Genomic DNA, 17,709 nt, shown 5'->3' with positions numbered 1-17,709 from the left:
AGCATTGTTGTAGTTTGCCGGTGCAAAAGATATTGTTCCCGATACTTGTCGATTGTAGGATGAACAGGGTACGACGCGTCCTTTTATACTTTGAAGACAAGGGAGACCGATGTGGTGTTCAAAACACCACGTCGGTCTTCCCCTTGTCTTCAAGTTATAAAGGACGTCGTAAACCTGTTCATCCTACAAATCCCACAAGTATCGGGAACAATATCTTTTCACCGGAAACTACAGGCATGGTGAAAGATGTTGTATTGTAGAGTTTATTTATTTAAAACATACTTAAACAGAACGAAAGTATTATCGTAATAACAACCACTCTAAATTTTTACTAGACAAAATGAATAATAGTTACGGTGTTAAATGGGGTCACATTAACAGTAGATTTACCGTGTTTAATGGGGCGTCGCCCCGTCAAACACGGTGTTTGGTAAAAAAAGGATTCGATATAAAGAGTTTGTCCAAATAAATTCTAGGCTTCACTAACAAGGGTCCCTCCGTGTTGTAGGATTTGGATATAATGTATAAAATCAACCTCCGTAATGACATTAGGGGAACGAAATTTTCCGTGACAATTCATTTTTAACCGTGATGAATGGGGGTGAGAGGGGATGTACCGACTTATTTCGTACCTGATAAAACAGTGTGAAAAACATACGGAAGTAACGAGATGTCAAAATTGAAAATTAATGTCGGACATTGTTTTTGGGTAGACAAACTTTGTCAAACACAATAATTTCTATCGATTATAATCGGATACAGGATAAGATATGTATACTTTTGTATACATAAATTTTTTAGTGGTATTTTAGTGTAAACTTGTTGTTTAAGTAATAAATCTAAAGTTCCCCAAAAGTGTTTTATTTAGCTAATGAAAAGTTTTATCCTGTACCAAACCCTTATATAGTAACCTCGTTTCTTTATGAATTGTCTGTTTTTTTATGAACTCAGGACAGAGAATAAGCAGACTATCATCGAATGGTGAAATAAGAATAATACAATTAACATATTTTGTATGTTCTTTCACGTAAGTCTGTGCTACTGCAGTCAGGACCAGACCGGCGCGTTCCGCGCCACCCACCCCCCCACAACCTCCGCGTGCCCTGCGCCGTCTCCTTCCTCCTTTTTTTTTTTGTTGCGAGTTGGTAGTTAGTTGGGCGACCCGACACGCCCAGGCTTGATACTGGGAAATTGTCTTCTTTTGGTTTTTGTTTATAAATATCTCTTATAGTTTCTCCTGCTAGACACTCGTCGGCTAGGGGTCTCCATTCAGAGTCAACTGCTACTTTTGGCACTTTCGAGCTGACTCTATGGCCTTCTATTTCTCGCCGTCGATTGAGAGTCTGGAATCGGTACAATCGATCGCGACGCCTCGAGGGAGGACGGGCTGAGAACCCGTCGAGCCCTGGCCCGTCCCTCGCGTCCCGCCTCAGACCGAGACGCTGTACGAATATTAAAAGTGCCATTAATATACACGTGATGGCGCTTGAATAGGACCTGGCTAGTACGTACCGTATGTTACCTGTTCAACGGTACTCCCCCTCTCCCGACGTCTGGGCGACGATCACAATAAACATTAAATAAATAATTTTGTATTGAATTTGTCTTGCTTTTATATAGCATTATTGTTTGTGAGATTAAAATGATCTGTTTTACTTCAATTATCAATGGCACAATTTACCCCAGTGTATTGTCTCTAATGGCACAACTTACCCCGCACCGGGGGCAAGTTGTGCCACAAAACCACTTTTTTTTCTAAAGCTATATTTCTCAAACAGTTTATTTAAGATCCGAAGTGATTGTTCCCAGGGATGCACAACATCCTAAACTATATGTACATATTTTAGTTGGAGGCATCACTGTAATCCCCTTGCTTTAAAGGCACTTTAAGTAAAAATTGGCACTACTTACCCCACTCTCCCTACATGGCTGAATAAAAGCATTGACTATTTGTCACACTTTTTGTATTGTAAGGCTAAGCCTTCATTGCTTACATTTTAACTTTTTAATTACAGCCCTGTAACAAAAACCATCTGTTTGAAAACAGTTTGTGTTATTAAAGATAGCTATATATAGGCCTATGTCTATCTATACATATATAAACATATGTATTTAAAAATCACCCATAAAATCACATTTGAACAACAAATTCATTATTTAATTTCAAGGGGTTTTCACAAAATAAATCAATTACTTTTCAAAATAGGACATGGTTTGGGAATATATCATTGGAGCAAGGAATACTTAACAGACAAAAAAAATACTTGAGTCTGTCTCTTATTCGTCTGATAGTAGCTTACACTTTATTTTATTATGTTAATTGTATAACATACAAGAAAAGTCATTCAGACACGATGACGTCAGTCCTGTCTGGCTCGCGCCAAGGGTGGGTGGGGGGTGTTGGAGGCGCACGGGGACGCGACAGAGGAAGGAGGAAAAAAAAAACAACCTCAACCATCATCAACGCTGGCTGTGCGGGGTCACGAACTATGACCTTTAACAGAAGAAAACCAAAAACAAATATTTTATAAAATATCAAAGAGACCGAAATCTGTGAGCAGCGTTCCCCAGAGGTAAGTCTCAGTGACGGATTGAAAACCGTAGAAAGCTCGACTGAGATACCGGAAGATAAAAGAGCGCAGCTAATCTCAGCTAGCATGTTAGCTAGCCGCTGCGGAGCTCCCTTCCTGCCCGACTCTGGCAGCTCGGGACCGGGCAGGGAGCGCAGGGCGGAGTCTGGCTCCGCTGACATGCTTATAATTTCACTAATTATATGTGACACTACCGTCGACTTATCCTGGACCGATCCATGCATGATACAATGACATATCCAGGGGAGAGGGCTGCAGACCGCTGCTAGTGTTGGGTTTGCTAGTGACTGCTAACATAGGAGAGCTGCTGCAGATGAACTCGACCCTTTTACCTTTGCCATCTCAGGGACATACGTGCTTTATAAAGACTAATACTTTATTTAACAAAGCTGTATTTTTATACATGTACTACCAGCACAAAATCAGCCGGCTGCTCTATTGTCTGGAAATATAAGTATTGTAATATATTTATCACAAGGATGTGTTATTGGCTGACTGCCAGTTTGTCCATTTTGTTCTGTTGTGATGCGTTTGAGGACGGAGGAATTGATGGGCTCTCTGTTAGACCAATCAGTGAACAGTATAGAGCAGCTGGCATCCTCCCTTTGGTCAGTGAACATATCATGGAGCCACTGCAGGCCCTTTATACATCAATGTACTGCAGGCAATTAGATAGATAGATGATTTTTTTTGTGGCATTTATTTATCCCAAAATTGGGAAATTATTTGGTTTCAGCAGCAGTTTCAAGCATGACACGAGTTAAACATGTTTAAAAGATACAATAGGATACACATATAATACACAATAAAATTAACATTAGCTGCAAGAATATATAGTAAGAATAAAAATGAAAAATAAAATAATCCGTTTGGTTTTGGTAAGTATTTATAAGGAAAAACCCCTTGAGATATACTCTCGTTTCCAAGGGGGTTAAGTACACAAAATATATATTTTAAAATAACAAGATAATAAGGCGATATTGAATAATAAAAAAAAGATAAATAATAAGAGATACAAAAATCACAAGATCAAGCAGCGCAGGAAAACAAAGATATGTTTCATTTCTATTTTATAATATGACATTATTTTTTAAACAAATAGAAAGATGAGACGGTCAAATATCAAGTTATTATTTTGCTTTTTACCGAACTATCTCATAAAAAGCAATACATTTGACAAAAGTTCAAACACATTGATTTCAGATTCTCCTGATAACTATTGCATAATGATTATTTTGGAGTAAAACCTTTTTTCTGTCAGTTTATCTTTCTGTGACTGATCAGAAATTAAGTCGCATCTAAAAGGACACGGCAGGTTTTCTACCTAACAATAACAATGCAACCAAACACAGAAAGAAAAGCAGGGGTGATCTACGTACTGTATGTCCATATTAAAGATGGTATATTTGTATGTAGGAACATCAGCTCTCCCCTTTGTTACAGTGCCATATTGGGTCATGTGGGTTCCCAGCAGACTGTAGTGTAATCTGGTTATCAACGGTCTCTCAAATCTCATGTCTAGGTCGCACTCAGAGGTCATTGACTCATCTTGCACATCACTGCAGTCATGCAAACGCTGGACTTTTCTGACAAAAATATTTACCTGAGGTGTCTGCACAGAACAAATATCAAAGTATGTGAGATGTTTTGTAACACCGACTACCTAATGTTAATGCTGACATGTAACCATGAATAGATGTTATAACTATTTTGTATACATTTATTTCTCTTATCATAAATAAATGATTGTATGTGTGAATGTATGATTTGATCCATCACTGATTATTCCACTTACTGGTAAAATGTAGAGACATGTGTTTTTCGCCCATCATGCCATTGAAAAGAAAAGTTATTTTATAGTAGCTGTAATTTTCACTGATAAATGTCTCCTTTACTTTCAATTGCTCGACAGACATCATAAAGAGATATATATATATAGACATATAGACATAAGCGTCTTTGGGTTCAAGAAAAGCGCTATAGAAATACAATTTATTATTAGTATTATTATCATTCCTTTTGGATTGTGATTTTCAGTGGTTGATTTTCTTCATATTTCCAAACAGACTTCACTGATGACCCTTCACCATCATGACCACCGGCCTGAATCTGCTCTCTCAGCAGAAAGTGGACTCTGAGCACGAAGCCGAGGTGAGAGGGAGATTTTCATGACGTGCTGGCAGTCTGAAGGTTTTCTAAAGTTAAAAATACTCTGGTGCTACTATCTTTGTCTGCGTGATTGGCGGATGTTACCTTTGTTGTTGTTGTTTCCATAGGGACATACCTTCTGTAGACACTCCGACTTCTTTTCATACAAAACGATCTACGATTCACATGTGTATGCTGTAAATGGACTCAAGTAAGACAAATTTGATGCAGACTTATAGATTATTTGTGTTGAAGCATGTCGAAATGTGTTTTAAATTGTAGGTGTCATCCTCTCCTTCAGACTCAGTGATGGGTGAGTCTCCACAGCGCTTTCAGGTCCTCTCCACTGAACCTGCCACAGCGCTACAGCGAATACAGGTAACTCTCAAATTCTTCAGATGTGATCCTGCTGCTACCTGTTGAACTCTTTAGCAGCATCAAACTAGTTGACGTTGCAACATGTGACTCATCTCTCCCACCTTCAATGTCATTCTGCTCTTTTATTTTTTACTTCAACCCCATTGGACCATGTTCATTTCCACCTCCCTCTCTTTCTGTCTCCCTCTTACATCTCTTAACCCTCTCAGATTGTAACTGACCAGCAGACAGGTCAGAAGATCCAGATAGTGACAGCGATGAAGCCGTCCTCTGCTCCCAAACAGCAGTTCATTCTGACAACAGCTGACAGCTCAGGGGCCGGCAAGGTTATCCTGGCCTCTCCAGACGGCCACAGCACGAAGCAGCTCATCTTCACCGCTGCCGACAGCCTGATGCCAGGAAGGATACAGGTACAGTCCTCTCCCTCAGTCTGCATTCATATACTATGGTGATATGCATTCAGGGCTCTTTAGTCGTAGGGACCAGATCAGAGCTACAATGTATATCTCGTCTTACTTTGAATTTTTTTATCATGTGTTTTGTTTTTGAGATTCTTTTTATTCTGTTAAGGATTTATTCTGTTGTTTATTATAAACAACTTGGTAAATATGTTTTGAAAGGTACTGTGTATTATATTTATTTCACTGATTTCATTGATTGATTTCTTTATTTTCTTGTCATTCACACACATTGACACTCATGAGTTTACAAGACACTCAAAAATAGAGTTCAGGAGGTCACATTCTTATTACAAAATCACTGTTTTGCAGTTATTTGCCATACTTTTCAGATAGCCATGATTATGACATTGTGTTAAGGTGAAACACAAGATAAATGGCCTGTGTTTGACTTTGCTGTTCAGATCGTCACAGATCCAGTGTCGATGGAGCGGTTGTTAGGGCAGTCCGGGGACCTGAGCCGACCGCAGCCAGTGGAGTATTGTCTGGTGTGTGGAGACAAGGCTTCAGGTACTGAGGCTTATAGTCAGGTGCATTACCCTGTGAGGACAAGGTCATGTGTCCTGACGCTAAATCTGAAAGTATGTTTGCTGCATATTGTCTGCAATCAAAGGTGGGCCAGTGACTCGTATACTCTGACCAGTTTCTCCTGTGATCAGGCCGTCACTACGGAGCAGTCAGTTGTGAGGGATGTAAAGGCTTCTTCAAGCGGAGCGTGAGGAAGAGCCTGACCTACAGCTGCCGCAGTAAACAGGACTGCGTCATCAACAAACACCACCGCAACCGCTGCCAGTTCTGTCGGTTGAAGAAATGCCTTGACATGGGGATGAAGACTGACTGTGAGTCTGAAGGCAAATCCAAGACACTATAGTCGAAAAACATGTCAACAAAAACACTCAGGTATCATCAGGGTGTCTGCAGGTTTGGAGAAGTATTAAAAAACAACATACATTTCACTAAAGAATCCTTAAAACCTAGTCTTACATTTTATACACAAAGTCTGGATGGGTCTATACTGCTTCTTTCGAGGTTTTTGAATGAAACATTGAAAGGTCTGAATGTCTGTCTTCTTATTATGCAACAACTGAATCCACAGTTTGTTGTTTGAACTAGCGTAGTGCCCATTCTGGCTGGCTTGTGCCATTGCTTCATGGTTCAATGCACCGTTTACACTAATCTAAGCTTAACGAGGGCAAAAGCTGGAGTAGTAAAAACGTTGTTTTAGGAAGGCTTAACGCCAACAATTGTGAATTAAACATTTTTGTTGGATAAAATCATATACATTTTGATTACATCCATCTTTTTGTCAGAGATTTGGACTTTTTCACTTTTCAATGTTCTAAATGTATTAGTATTCTATTAGTATTTTTGGATCACACAAAACCAAAAACAATCCTACAGAGTCACAATCTTATTTTACAAACTGTAAAGTTATAATGTAACTCAATATTGATCTGGAACGGAGTTTACATATTTTGTTTAATCATATTGGATTTAAAGAGACTGAATAGGCGTGCAAAAACAAAAACTTAAACTTTCTCTTTTGGTTCATCCTCAGCTGTCCAGAGTGAGAGAAAGCCCATCGACGTGGTGCCCAGAGAGAAGCATGCAAACTGTGCCGCCTCCACCCAGAAGATTTACATTCGCAAGGACTTAAACAGTCCGCTCATCGCCACGCCAACCTTTATCTCCGATACAGAGACGGATGGCTCGAGGTCAGTGGGAATCAGACCTTTAGAGAAACCTCACACTCTGTTATTCTATCACTCACCTTGTACTGTGATGTAAACTGGATTCTGACGACGTTCTGTGTCTCCTGCAGATCCAGCCTGTTGGAGCAGGGCATGCTGGTGAACATCCAGCAGCCGCTCATCCAGAGTGATGGGACTCTGCTGCTGGCCTCTGACTCAAAGGTACAGCTGCTGCAGCACTTACTGTAATGATAATATATACCATTTGATATATATAGATCTGCCTGTCTGCCCTGCTGCCGCCTCCTCCTGCTAATAGAAGTATGATCCCTCAGTTGGAGATGTTGGAAGATTTTGTTCCTTGTGACACTGTTACATTTTGTCTTAGCATAATGAGGGTCTAAAAAATAAGACTTTGAGCATTAAAACCTGTAAAGCTGTTTTTATTTATCTTGTAATGTGTGTCACCTCACAGTGCATGTTTCAATCTGCTTTGCTTGTCAAAACATAATATTCAATGTTCATACTGAATGTAAGCAAGAAAACCAAGTTCCGTTTGTTCATTGAAAGTTCAAATAAAGTGTATTCAAACAAAATAACTGTGTCCTTAATGTTGACAAAAGGAGAGAAAGGCTGCCTTATTTACAATTCTACTATGAACAGAAAGTAGGAAGAACAAAATAAAAATAAGGAGCTACAGTGGCTCAGATTAAGATTCAGATTGGTATCACATACATCTAAATGCATACTACATTTTTAGGCCACAATATGTTAAATACTACCCCAATAACATTTAATCAACTCACTTCAGATCATTTGTATGCTTTGCTCCAGTGTAGGACCTCCTATTTCTATAGTGGATCCTGGTTCAGCTGACCTATTTGATGGAAATGATTCTACATTATTCTACTATTAATCTAGGGCGGTGGTGGCGAAGTCCATATCTTAGCTTGGCAACTGGAAGGTCACCAGTCCCGGAAAGACCAACTGCTACCGAGGTGTCCCTGAGCAAGGCACCGTTCCCCACACTGCTCCCCGGGTGCCGTACCTAATGGCAGCCCACTGCTCCTATCACTAGGATGGGTCAAATGCAGAGAAACTGTTTCGTTACGAGTAGCTGTACTACGTAATGACAATAAAGTTCAATCTTCTTCTTCAATGTTTTCATTTGTCTTCAGATGGATCATGCGCACGGAGACTTGGGGACACTAGCCAATGTGGTGACGTCATTGGCTAGCCTGAGCGACTCACTCAGAGAGAATCTGAACAACGGGGATTCTTCAGACAGCCAACATGAGGAGGAGTCTGCCAGCGAGATAACACGGTCAGTCAGTTTGTTTTGAGAGGTGTCTTCAATGTCGAATCAAACAAACAGGCAATTCCAATTCAAACATGGCTGCAGATCATTTTCTAGAATAATCTATTAATTGTTTAATTTATTGTCATTAAATTATATGACAATACTGAGAAAACAGGAAAGCTTGAAAGCACTTTGTGCCATTGTTTTTGCATAAACTCAATTCAATCAGGAGAGACAGTTTTGATGTAGGAATACATATTTATTGCCAGGAATACACAAATGAATATAATGGAGTTTTGGCCATTAGGCCCAGGTTGTGCAGGAGTATCATTCGGGAGGGGAGAACCGATCCGATGAAATCCCCCGGGGTCTAGACACTGGTGGTGATGAATGGATAGTTGGGTTCGATCTGAAGCGGAGTGGCTTAGCTTGACCCTGGATTCAGAGGGACGGGAGGTGAGAAGGGGTGGAGGAGGGTTGTGTGAAGTCACCTGGAATGACAGCTGTTAGAGGGGAGAGCAGATTTAAAAGGTTTAGTGGAGCGCTATGAGAGGCTTGTGAGAATAGAGCGAAGTGATTGGTTAAGCTGGGGAGTGACGCCCCCGATCACTTATTGAGAGGAGAGAGAGTAGTAACATGGAAATAGTAAATGAATGAGTAAAGAAGGTCTTCCTGGTTGAGCGTCATTGCAGCTCTATCTGGCTCCATATGTCAAGCTAGGATATCTAAAATTCAGTATTCTTGTCTACAGAGGCAAAAAAGATAAAACAAATGACGAGACAAAGTTCTATTTCTGTTGCTGAGAGTCTTCTGTCAGATCTGTTAATGTGTTGTTTGTTTGTTGTGCACAGTGCCTTCGACACCCTGGCCAAAGTTTTCAACCCCTCTGAGGTCAGCATTAGACAGGGTCTGGAGGAGAAGCGGCAGTGTTTCAGTGGAACAACCATCCAGCTGATTGGTCGAGACCAGGAGACCCCCATCATTGAGGTGGAAGGACCCCTGCTCACAGACAGCCATGTCGGCTTTACGGTGGGTGGATGCAACTCAATGGCCCAAATAACACATCTGATATGAATTATTATTCATGATTTGTTAAATAATTTAAAAAAAACACACCATCATTTATACCAGGGGTGTCCGAACTATGGCCCGGGGGCCAAGTGCGCCCACGGACCATTTTGAATCGGCCCTCTGCAAATTAAAAAAGTATAATGGAATATGGCTGTTACGACTGATTAAACGGGTATGAACTCAAATGCACAACTCACAGAATTTAACAAAAAAAAGGTTTTATTCAAACCAAAGCTCAACGATAGTGGTACAAAAACAAAATCACTCTTAAAGAGGAAAAACACTAGGAGCATGAACAACAAAAATACTTAAACAAGACGTGGCTCAAAGCTCTGCTTGGGGTTAATCCTGGATTGCTAATGCTGGTGGTAGTCACAAGGAACGAAACGAACTGGCACAGGACAAAGGGAGACGAGGACAATAAATACACCAGGTAATGGGGAACAGGTGGAAACAATCAGGGGCGGGGTCGAAAATCACAGGAGTGGGAGACACACAAGGAAGGGAGGTCAGAGTATCTGAAACGAGAGGGAAGGTTACTATTCAAAAATAAAGGGGAAAATCACTAGACAAAGACAAAAACTAACTAACATAATTTGCGAGACATGACAGTACTCCCCCCTCTAGGGACGACTCCTGATGGCCCAGGAACCTGAGGGTGCTGGCGAAAAAAGTCATTCATGAGAGTTTGATCCTCAACAAATCTTGATGGGATCCAGGAGCGTTCCTCTGGTCCATAACCCTCCCAGTCAACCAGGAACTGTCTCCCTTTGCCTCTGTTCCGGACCGCCAACAGGCGCTTGACCGTATAGACCAGGCCGCCGTCGAGCATTCAGGGGGGTGGAGGGGGTTTGGCCGCGGGAACCATGGGGCTTTCCTTTACCGGCTTCAGTCGTCCCACATGGAAGGTGGGATGAACCCTCAGAGACCTGGGGAGACGAAGGCGAACAGAGACAGGGTTAATTACTTTGGCCACTGGGAATGGGCCTACGAACCTAGGTGCCAATTTTCGTGACACCACATGAAGGGGAAGTTCCCTGGTAGAGAGCCAGACCGACAGTGAAGTTAAAACGGTTAAAAAACAGAGACCATCTTGATTGGCGAGAATTTAGTCTTTTAGCCTTCCTAATGTACTCGAGATTCTTGTGGTCGGTCCACACTATAAAAGGGAGCTGAGCCCCCTCCAACCAATGTCTCCATTCCTCCAGAGCAATCTTTACCGCCAACAACTCACGGTTCCCCACGTCGTAGTTCCGCTCTGCAGAGGAGAGTTTCTTGGAGAGAAAGGCCAAGGATGAAGTTTGTTGTCTTCCTTGGACGCGCTGCGACAGCAGACAGCCCCCACCCTTCATTTGAGGCGTCAAACCTCTACAACGAAATGACGAGTTTGGGTCGGGATGATGAGGATGGGGGGCTGAGGTGAACCTCTCCCTTGAGACGGCGGAAAGCCTCCTGCCTGAGGACCATAAAAAAGGCACCTGAGGGGACGTGAGAACATGAAGGGGAGAAGCAATGGCGCTGAAACTTCTGATGAAGCGCCTGTAAAAGTTAGCAAAGGCTAGAGAAACGTTGCACCCCCTTGCGGTTGTCTGGCGTAGGCCACTTAGCCACCGCACTGATTTTGGCCGGTCCATCTGGATCAGACCAGGAGCTATGAAAAGCCTAGGGAAGGATACAGTCTTAGCATGAAACTCACATTTCTCTGCCTTCACATACAGTTTGTTTCTCAGGAGTTTTGGAGGAGCCTGACGTACATGGTGAACATGAGAGAGTCTTTGTCAGGTGACGTATATTAAATATCGTCAAGATATACAAACACAAAACGGTTTAAAACTCCCTTAAAACATCGTTAATGAGTGCTTGAAAAATCCTGTGGAGCAATGCTGGTGAGATCTTAAATGGCCTATGGTACTGGTAACACTCGGTCGTGCCAATCCCTTCAGTTCTTATACCTGTTCTAACGAACTCACACTGGAGGCGCCGACTTCCCACAGTGGGTGCGTGTCATTCTTCGGCCTGGCTCGCTGAGAAGGGTTTGCTGGGAATCGTATGATGCTTATCTTTAGAGCTGCTAATGCTATGTCTTCTGAGACCGTATCTATTGTATCGACTGCATGGCCTAAAGCAGCCTTCCTTAACCCACACAAGGAACAGCCGGCGAGGTGGCGATCAGCGCTGCACGAGAGAGGTTCCATTCCTACAGTAGACTCTCCTCCGCCCTGCCAAGATGACCCACATATAGAGGTACAAGATTGCCATGGAATACAAGTCATTATACGACCCCAAGAGGAGTTAATAGACCTGGCGCTGACGATAGCCATGACTGGACGCGCATTAGCGTCATGACTGAGACTTAAACTGGACTTTTGTGTCTACACCATTGAAAGCTAGTGTTATGGATGCAAACTTACATATTTCATGTCACACAAATAGACCGAACCACCTCACTAACATACAATGATACACATTGTGAACGTGCATGTTTTCACTGTTATCAGCTCAACCTCCTCACCATCCTACGGTTTTACCCTGCTAACCCAAGCATAAGCCTTATGTTGATTGTACGGTCAGGAAAAACTTAGGGATGAGGCAGATGTTGAGCTCAGGATTGTCATAAGGTGTGGGAACATTACAATCAGGTAAGACATGAGTTTCTGGCGAATGTTTCATCGAATCGGGATTGATAATACGCAATGTTCAGCCTTGGGATGTGACAAGGATTAACTACAGATTTACCATCGGTTCACTGCTGCTTACGAAGGAACCTGACGACAGGTATTATGTAAAGTGGCGCACCTCCCTTCCTCCTCATAGGCGCTATGAATTGTGCGATCAATCTATTACCTGGGGCTCAATCCAAGGAAGGTTATACTCCATCTCGCCTTCTGAGAAGGAGGCTATGAAGGAGTACATTGACACCTCTTCGTTGCAAAGTCTGATACGCCGTCTTCCTCCCGGCTGGGGCAGGATCTTTGCTTTGGGTGGGAAAAAACGACGGCCCTTAGCATGCATTGATTATTCTCCTTTAAATGAAATTACGGTTAAGAGACAGGGTTATCCGCTCCCCCTCATCGGCTACTGCTTTTGAAACAACTTCAAGCTCTACATTTAGACTGTAGAAGTTTAGACTTCGTAATGCCTACCATTCCTGGTGAGAATTTGTGAGGGGGATGAGTGAGACACGGTTTTTAACACAACCACAAGGCGCACTCATGAGCTATCTCATCTGCCATTTGGCTCACAATGCTCCAGGAGTTTTTTCAAGCCTCTTACGTGTTTTAAGGGAGTTTTTACCGATTTTTGTGTTGTATATCTTGGCGATATTTTAATATACTCACCTGACAAAGACTCTCATCGTTCAGCCATGTATGTCAGGTCCTCAAAAAATCCTGGGAAAACAAACTGTATGTGACAGGCGAGAAGGTTGATTTTATGCTAAGACCTGATATCCTTCCTAGGGTTTATCATAGTCCCTGGGTTTGATTCAGATGGACCCGGCTTAAATCAGTGCGGTGGCTTAGTGGCCTACGCCAGAACAACGCAAGGAGGGTGCGAACGTTTTCTGGGCTTTGCAACTGTTTACAGGCGCTTCATTAGAAGTTTCAGGGGGGGGGGGGGGGGGGGGGGGGGGGGGGGGGAGGGGGGGGGGGGGGGGGCGCCATTTCTTCCTCCTCTTCATGTTCTCACGTCCCTTAGGGCCTTTTGTGTGGTCTCTCGGCCGAGGAGGCTTTCCGCGTCTACAAGGAGAGGTTCCACCTCAGCCCCATCGCATATGTTCCCGACCAACTCGTCAGTTCGTGGTAGAGGGTTGATGCCTCAAATGAAGGGGTGGGGCCTGTCCTGTCGCAGCGGTCAAGGAAGACACAACTTCATCCCTGCGCTTTCNCAAATACAAAAGGAAGACAGACAGGGTTTCAACTCCTCTTGAGGAGTTGGAAAGAGCAGTGAAAGAGGTGCAACAGGGGAAGACCATACGTCTTCTTCCCTTGCGGGAAGAAGACGTATGGTCTTCCCCTGTTGCACCTCTTTCACTGCTCTTTCCAACTCCTCAAGAGGAGTTGAAACCCTGTCTGTCTTCCTTTTGTATTTGCGTGGCATGATGGATTTTGGTCTAAAATTAAGAATGTCACATAGTTTTAGTGATCAAATGTAAGAATACAATGTACAATAAAAATAAAATACAATAAAGTAATATATAGTAAATAATCATAAGTTTGGGTCCCAGGCCCTTTGGCACAAATTACCCCAAGCCCACCATTTTGAAAAAAATGCATCCCCCAGCTGTTTTGAGCTAGCATCATGCTAACTGTATAGACTCATGGTGTTGTCTAAAGCACTAAAACATGTGTGAACTGTTTTCAAAGTTCTCCAAATTGTTCAAACACAGCAATCAAAAAACCTTGATCATAGAAATTTTACTTTGGAGGGCAAAAAAATGTTTTTTGAACTTAAATGTGCTTACCTCTCAAGCCATGTGTCTCTCTTCTTTGCAGGATGATTGAAATGGATGCCTCTTCAAAAATATGTGGTCACATGACCAACTTCTTCTATGGTTTTCTAGATAACAGGGGTGGCACTACTTGCCCCTTGGCACAAATTACCCCACTCTCCCTAAATGCCAAACAAATGTAAATCTTCTTACAAAAATGTGGAAACTTTAAGCCTTCCAGAACAATAGACTTTTGAGGAAAGGAAACATTGTGATTAGTTAAAGTTTGAAATGAAAATAAATGTGTAGGTTTATTTATTGGTTTTAGGAAAAGGAGTTAATGTTGATTTTAGACACAAATCTTTGTACGACATAATATGTTTATCTTCACATAAAGAAAAATAAATGTCACCTATAGTCACAAAAATCTCACAAAGTCACATGCAACTATTTTAATCTTGATGTGCTTTTTTCTGACGGAGTCTCGAACCAAAACAACCATGTGATTTGTAATAGCATTTGTTTAAAACAAAAGAAAGGTATTGCGGCTTTGTTTGCTGGACTTTCCCTATCATGTACATTTTTGTAAAATAGGCCTATGGCCTGATAAAAATAGGTCTACCTAAACTGCGTCTAAGATTTCAGGTTGTGCACTCACGTAGCTGCAGTCGAGAATCAATTCATATTTGCATTAGGCCTATCCATTTGCCTGCATTTACATGACCATCTCGTCTTTCTGGTTTGCCCACAGGACAGTTACATTAGCCTGCGTCTGTTGTAAAGTCGCACTGTGTTTACCGATGACAGGAACTCTTAATATATTTGTCAAGAGCAGAGGCATCTAAAAAAAAACACAAGAAGGATTTTAACCATAGGGCATATGATCATCTAACACACTTTCCCTTTTGTCATGATCGACCTCAGAGTAGTTGTAGCTACTTGGTTGTAAAGAAGCAGGGCAGAAACAGCTCCGGGCTGCTGCCGAATCGACCGTTTCATGTGCGCAGCTGCAACCCCGCTTTAGTAAAGACCGACCGGGCTGCAGCATCAACACAAGGGTACCAGCTCCTCTCACTGCAGCCTCCTCCAGTCGCTGCTGCGCGTCACTAAACCTGAGCAACGTAAAGACCAAGAGAGATGCACACCCAATGACCAAAAAGGGATTTTAATCGTGGAGACAAGAAAAGGAGGACCGGTGAGGAGGACAAGCTGCGACAGAGCGGTCTACAGACTCAGAGCTGCCTGTAACGGTAGTGGGGGTTGGCCATGGTCGGACGGGGGCTGTGGATATGTAAGCCCCGGTTTGGAAAGCGGGGCAGGTTTGGTGTTTTGCCTTATCTGTGCGCGGCGATAGCGAGCTTAGCCTTACTGGCTCTGCTCTTTGTGGACTGCATCGAATCATGGGTCACCTCCATGAACATGAACACGTTGGTGGAGCCGCACGCAGCCATCATCCCCCCGCAGAGCGTCCCCCCCACCCGGCCCGAGGAGTTTCTGCTCATGCCCAGCCCGTTAATGTGCCAGCGTGCCAAGCCTTACCTCATCACCATGGTTACCTCGTCTCCTGCCAACCAGAGGGCCCGCCAGGCCATCCGGGACACCTGGGGAGGGGAGGTGGAGGTGAGGGGCTTGCGCGTCATGACCCTCTTCATGGTGGGGGTAGCTTCTGACCCCGGACTGGCCAAGCTGCTGATCGAGGAGGCCAGGGAGCGAGGAGACCTGATTCAGGGGCGTTTTCTGGACACCTACTCCAACCTTACCCTGAAAACCCTGTCCCTGCTGGGGTGGGCCCGCAGGTTCTGCCCCCAGGCCCACTTCATGGCCAAAGTGGATGATGACGTTCTGTTCAATCCCAGTGCCCTCCTGCACTTCCTGAACAGGAGTCGTAACCCCTACGAACAAGGAGACTTATACCTTGGCAGGGTGCATCTCCACGTGGCCCCGGACCGTGACCCAGATGGCAAGCATTACCTCCCTTCAGGGGCCTACCCTCCTTCTGTGTTTCCGGACTATTGCAGTGGCACAGCCTATGTTCTGTCCCGCTCCGCACTGCTCAAGATTTCCCTGGCGGCCTCTGCGTCACCTCTTTCCACACCTCTGCCCCCTGAGGACGTGTTTGTTGGTTTGTGTGCCCGGACAGCTGGAGTGTTGCCCTCACACTGCCCACTCTTCTCCGGGGGCCCAGGGGTGCCGTACGGGCGCTGCTGCTATCAGGCCATGGTGTCCATCCACCATGTCCCACCCAGGGAGATGCTGCACTACTGGGCTGATGTCCACATATCTCGGCCCTGCTCGTGGCTGGGTATCCGGGCTTCTCTGGGGCTCTGCAAGGTCAGGGCGATGCTGGGGACCGCTCTGGGGCTGGAGCAGGGCTTATGAGGGTGGATAAGAAGGAAAGGAAGAAAGTAAAACTGGACTTATTGGGGCTGTGCCTCAATACTGTGAACAGCACACGTGCTCTTCAGGCTGTAAAATGTCTGTATTTTTATAGCTTTATTTTTTTAAACACAATTAGGCCTATTTAATTATTTATTTATTTTGCAGAAAAGAGGACAACGCAGCTCGTGGTAGGCTATGTCACAGTAGACTGTTACACATTACTTTCGCTTTTACACACGTTTTTTAAACGTAAAACAAACAACACCATGGCATGCTGATTCAGGAAATACATCCGCTTAACTGATCTCAGAACTCAACTGACATCTATGCTGCTACCTCATACAACCCGTGTAGTTTATCAGGCCTACTTCTGATATTAGTTTAAAATGATGCCTAAATGCACGATGCTTTAAACAAAAGTAGCCTACAATAGATATCAAACTAAGGCTCCAGGAACCTTGCAAAACACATTAGAAGTAGGCCTACAACACATTAATAAGTCACAACTTAGACGTAGTGCAATCTGCCATTATTTGCACGGTGGAAAATAGGGTGTATTCGGACTGATAACAGATAGGCTACAATTGAACTTCTGTGTGTGAAAGCTCAGTTATTCAGCCACCTCATTTATTAAAATCTAAGAATATAACATTAAACTGATGTGATACACAGCTGTATTCCAGATAATGTTAAGCTGTATTACCTTTGTTTGTAATAGTGAGATTAAACATTGTAATGTGAAGAAGCGTTTGGAATTAATTTAGTCGGAGTAAAACAAACATTTCACAATGTGTTTGGACAGGGCTGACAAAATTTGAGTTCAGCTTGGAGTGAACATTTTTTTTTGGTGAACCGAAAAAAGAAACGTTCATGTGCACAGTGTTACAAATGTATTGAACATGTACAAACTGGTTTCCAATTAATGTACCAGGCGCTACAGTGGAACACGCACATACACAGTGTACCCGCCGCGACTCTGTATACAATGAAGGCTTGATAATCAGCTCACAGCATATAAAATGGCATATAAGTAAGCAGAGGTAAAGTGCTATTTTTTTTAAGTTAAATGCATCAACCTGGTGCATTTTGAGAGCAAAATGAATTTAAGGATACATCTCTCAGCACCCATATGAAACAGAACTGTAAACAGATTTTCTTTTTCTTTATGGATATTTTACAAATCCCTTTTGAATTGTATTCTTGTTTTACTGTCATATAGTATTTCATCACTGTTTTTCATTTATTCTCATAAATGGTGACCAAA

At 43.1% G+C, this 17,709-nt stretch overlaps 2 protein-coding genes across 2 annotated transcripts; both read left to right on the top strand.

Moving 5' to 3' along the window:
• The first annotated feature begins 4,653 nt into the window (after positions 1–4,653).
• LOC104957813 (nuclear receptor subfamily 2 group C member 2-like) lies at positions 4,654–10,377 on the top strand. Its single transcript, XM_010785486.1, has 11 exons — positions 4,654–4,742; positions 4,868–4,950; positions 5,041–5,117; positions 5,327–5,527; positions 5,980–6,085; positions 6,235–6,414; positions 7,134–7,290; positions 7,398–7,488; positions 8,445–8,590; positions 9,418–9,595; positions 10,357–10,377. The coding sequence occupies exons 2-11, from the start codon at positions 4,941–4,943 to the stop codon at positions 10,375–10,377; spliced, it is 1,167 nt and encodes a 388-aa protein (XP_010783788.1). The 5' UTR covers positions 4,654–4,742; positions 4,868–4,940.
• A 4,738-nt stretch (positions 10,378–15,115) lies between these two features.
• On the top strand, positions 15,116–16,955 carry b3galt4 (UDP-Gal:betaGlcNAc beta 1,3-galactosyltransferase, polypeptide 4). The gene has a single exon (XM_010785464.1). The coding sequence runs from the start codon at positions 15,333–15,335 to the stop codon at positions 16,443–16,445; it is 1,113 nt and encodes a 370-aa protein (XP_010783766.1). The 5' UTR covers positions 15,116–15,332; the 3' UTR covers positions 16,446–16,955.
• The last annotated feature ends 754 nt before the right edge of the window (positions 16,956–17,709 follow it).

This window comes from Notothenia coriiceps, unplaced genomic scaffold (assembly GCF_000735185.1).
Source record: "Notothenia coriiceps isolate Sejong01 unplaced genomic scaffold, NC01 NC01_scaffold00027765, whole genome shotgun sequence".
Taxonomy (NCBI): domain Eukaryota; kingdom Metazoa; phylum Chordata; class Actinopteri; order Perciformes; family Nototheniidae; genus Notothenia; species Notothenia coriiceps.
This window is presented reverse-complemented; position numbering and strand designations above follow the sequence as displayed.

Bases quoted from the DNA above. Each gene is read 5' to 3' on its own strand.
- b3galt4 (XM_010785464.1), top strand. From the start codon at position 15,333: ATGGTCGGACGGGGGCTGTGGATATGTAAGCCCCGGTTTGGAAAGCGG.
- LOC104957813 (XM_010785486.1), top strand. The intron at 6,415-7,133 runs GTGAGTCTGAAG...GTTCATCCTCAG, and splicing joins CATGGGGATGAAGACTGACT to CTGTCCAGAGTGAGAGAAAG. The intron at 7,291-7,397 runs GTCAGTGGGAAT...TGTCTCCTGCAG, and splicing joins ACAGAGACGGATGGCTCGAG to ATCCAGCCTGTTGGAGCAGG.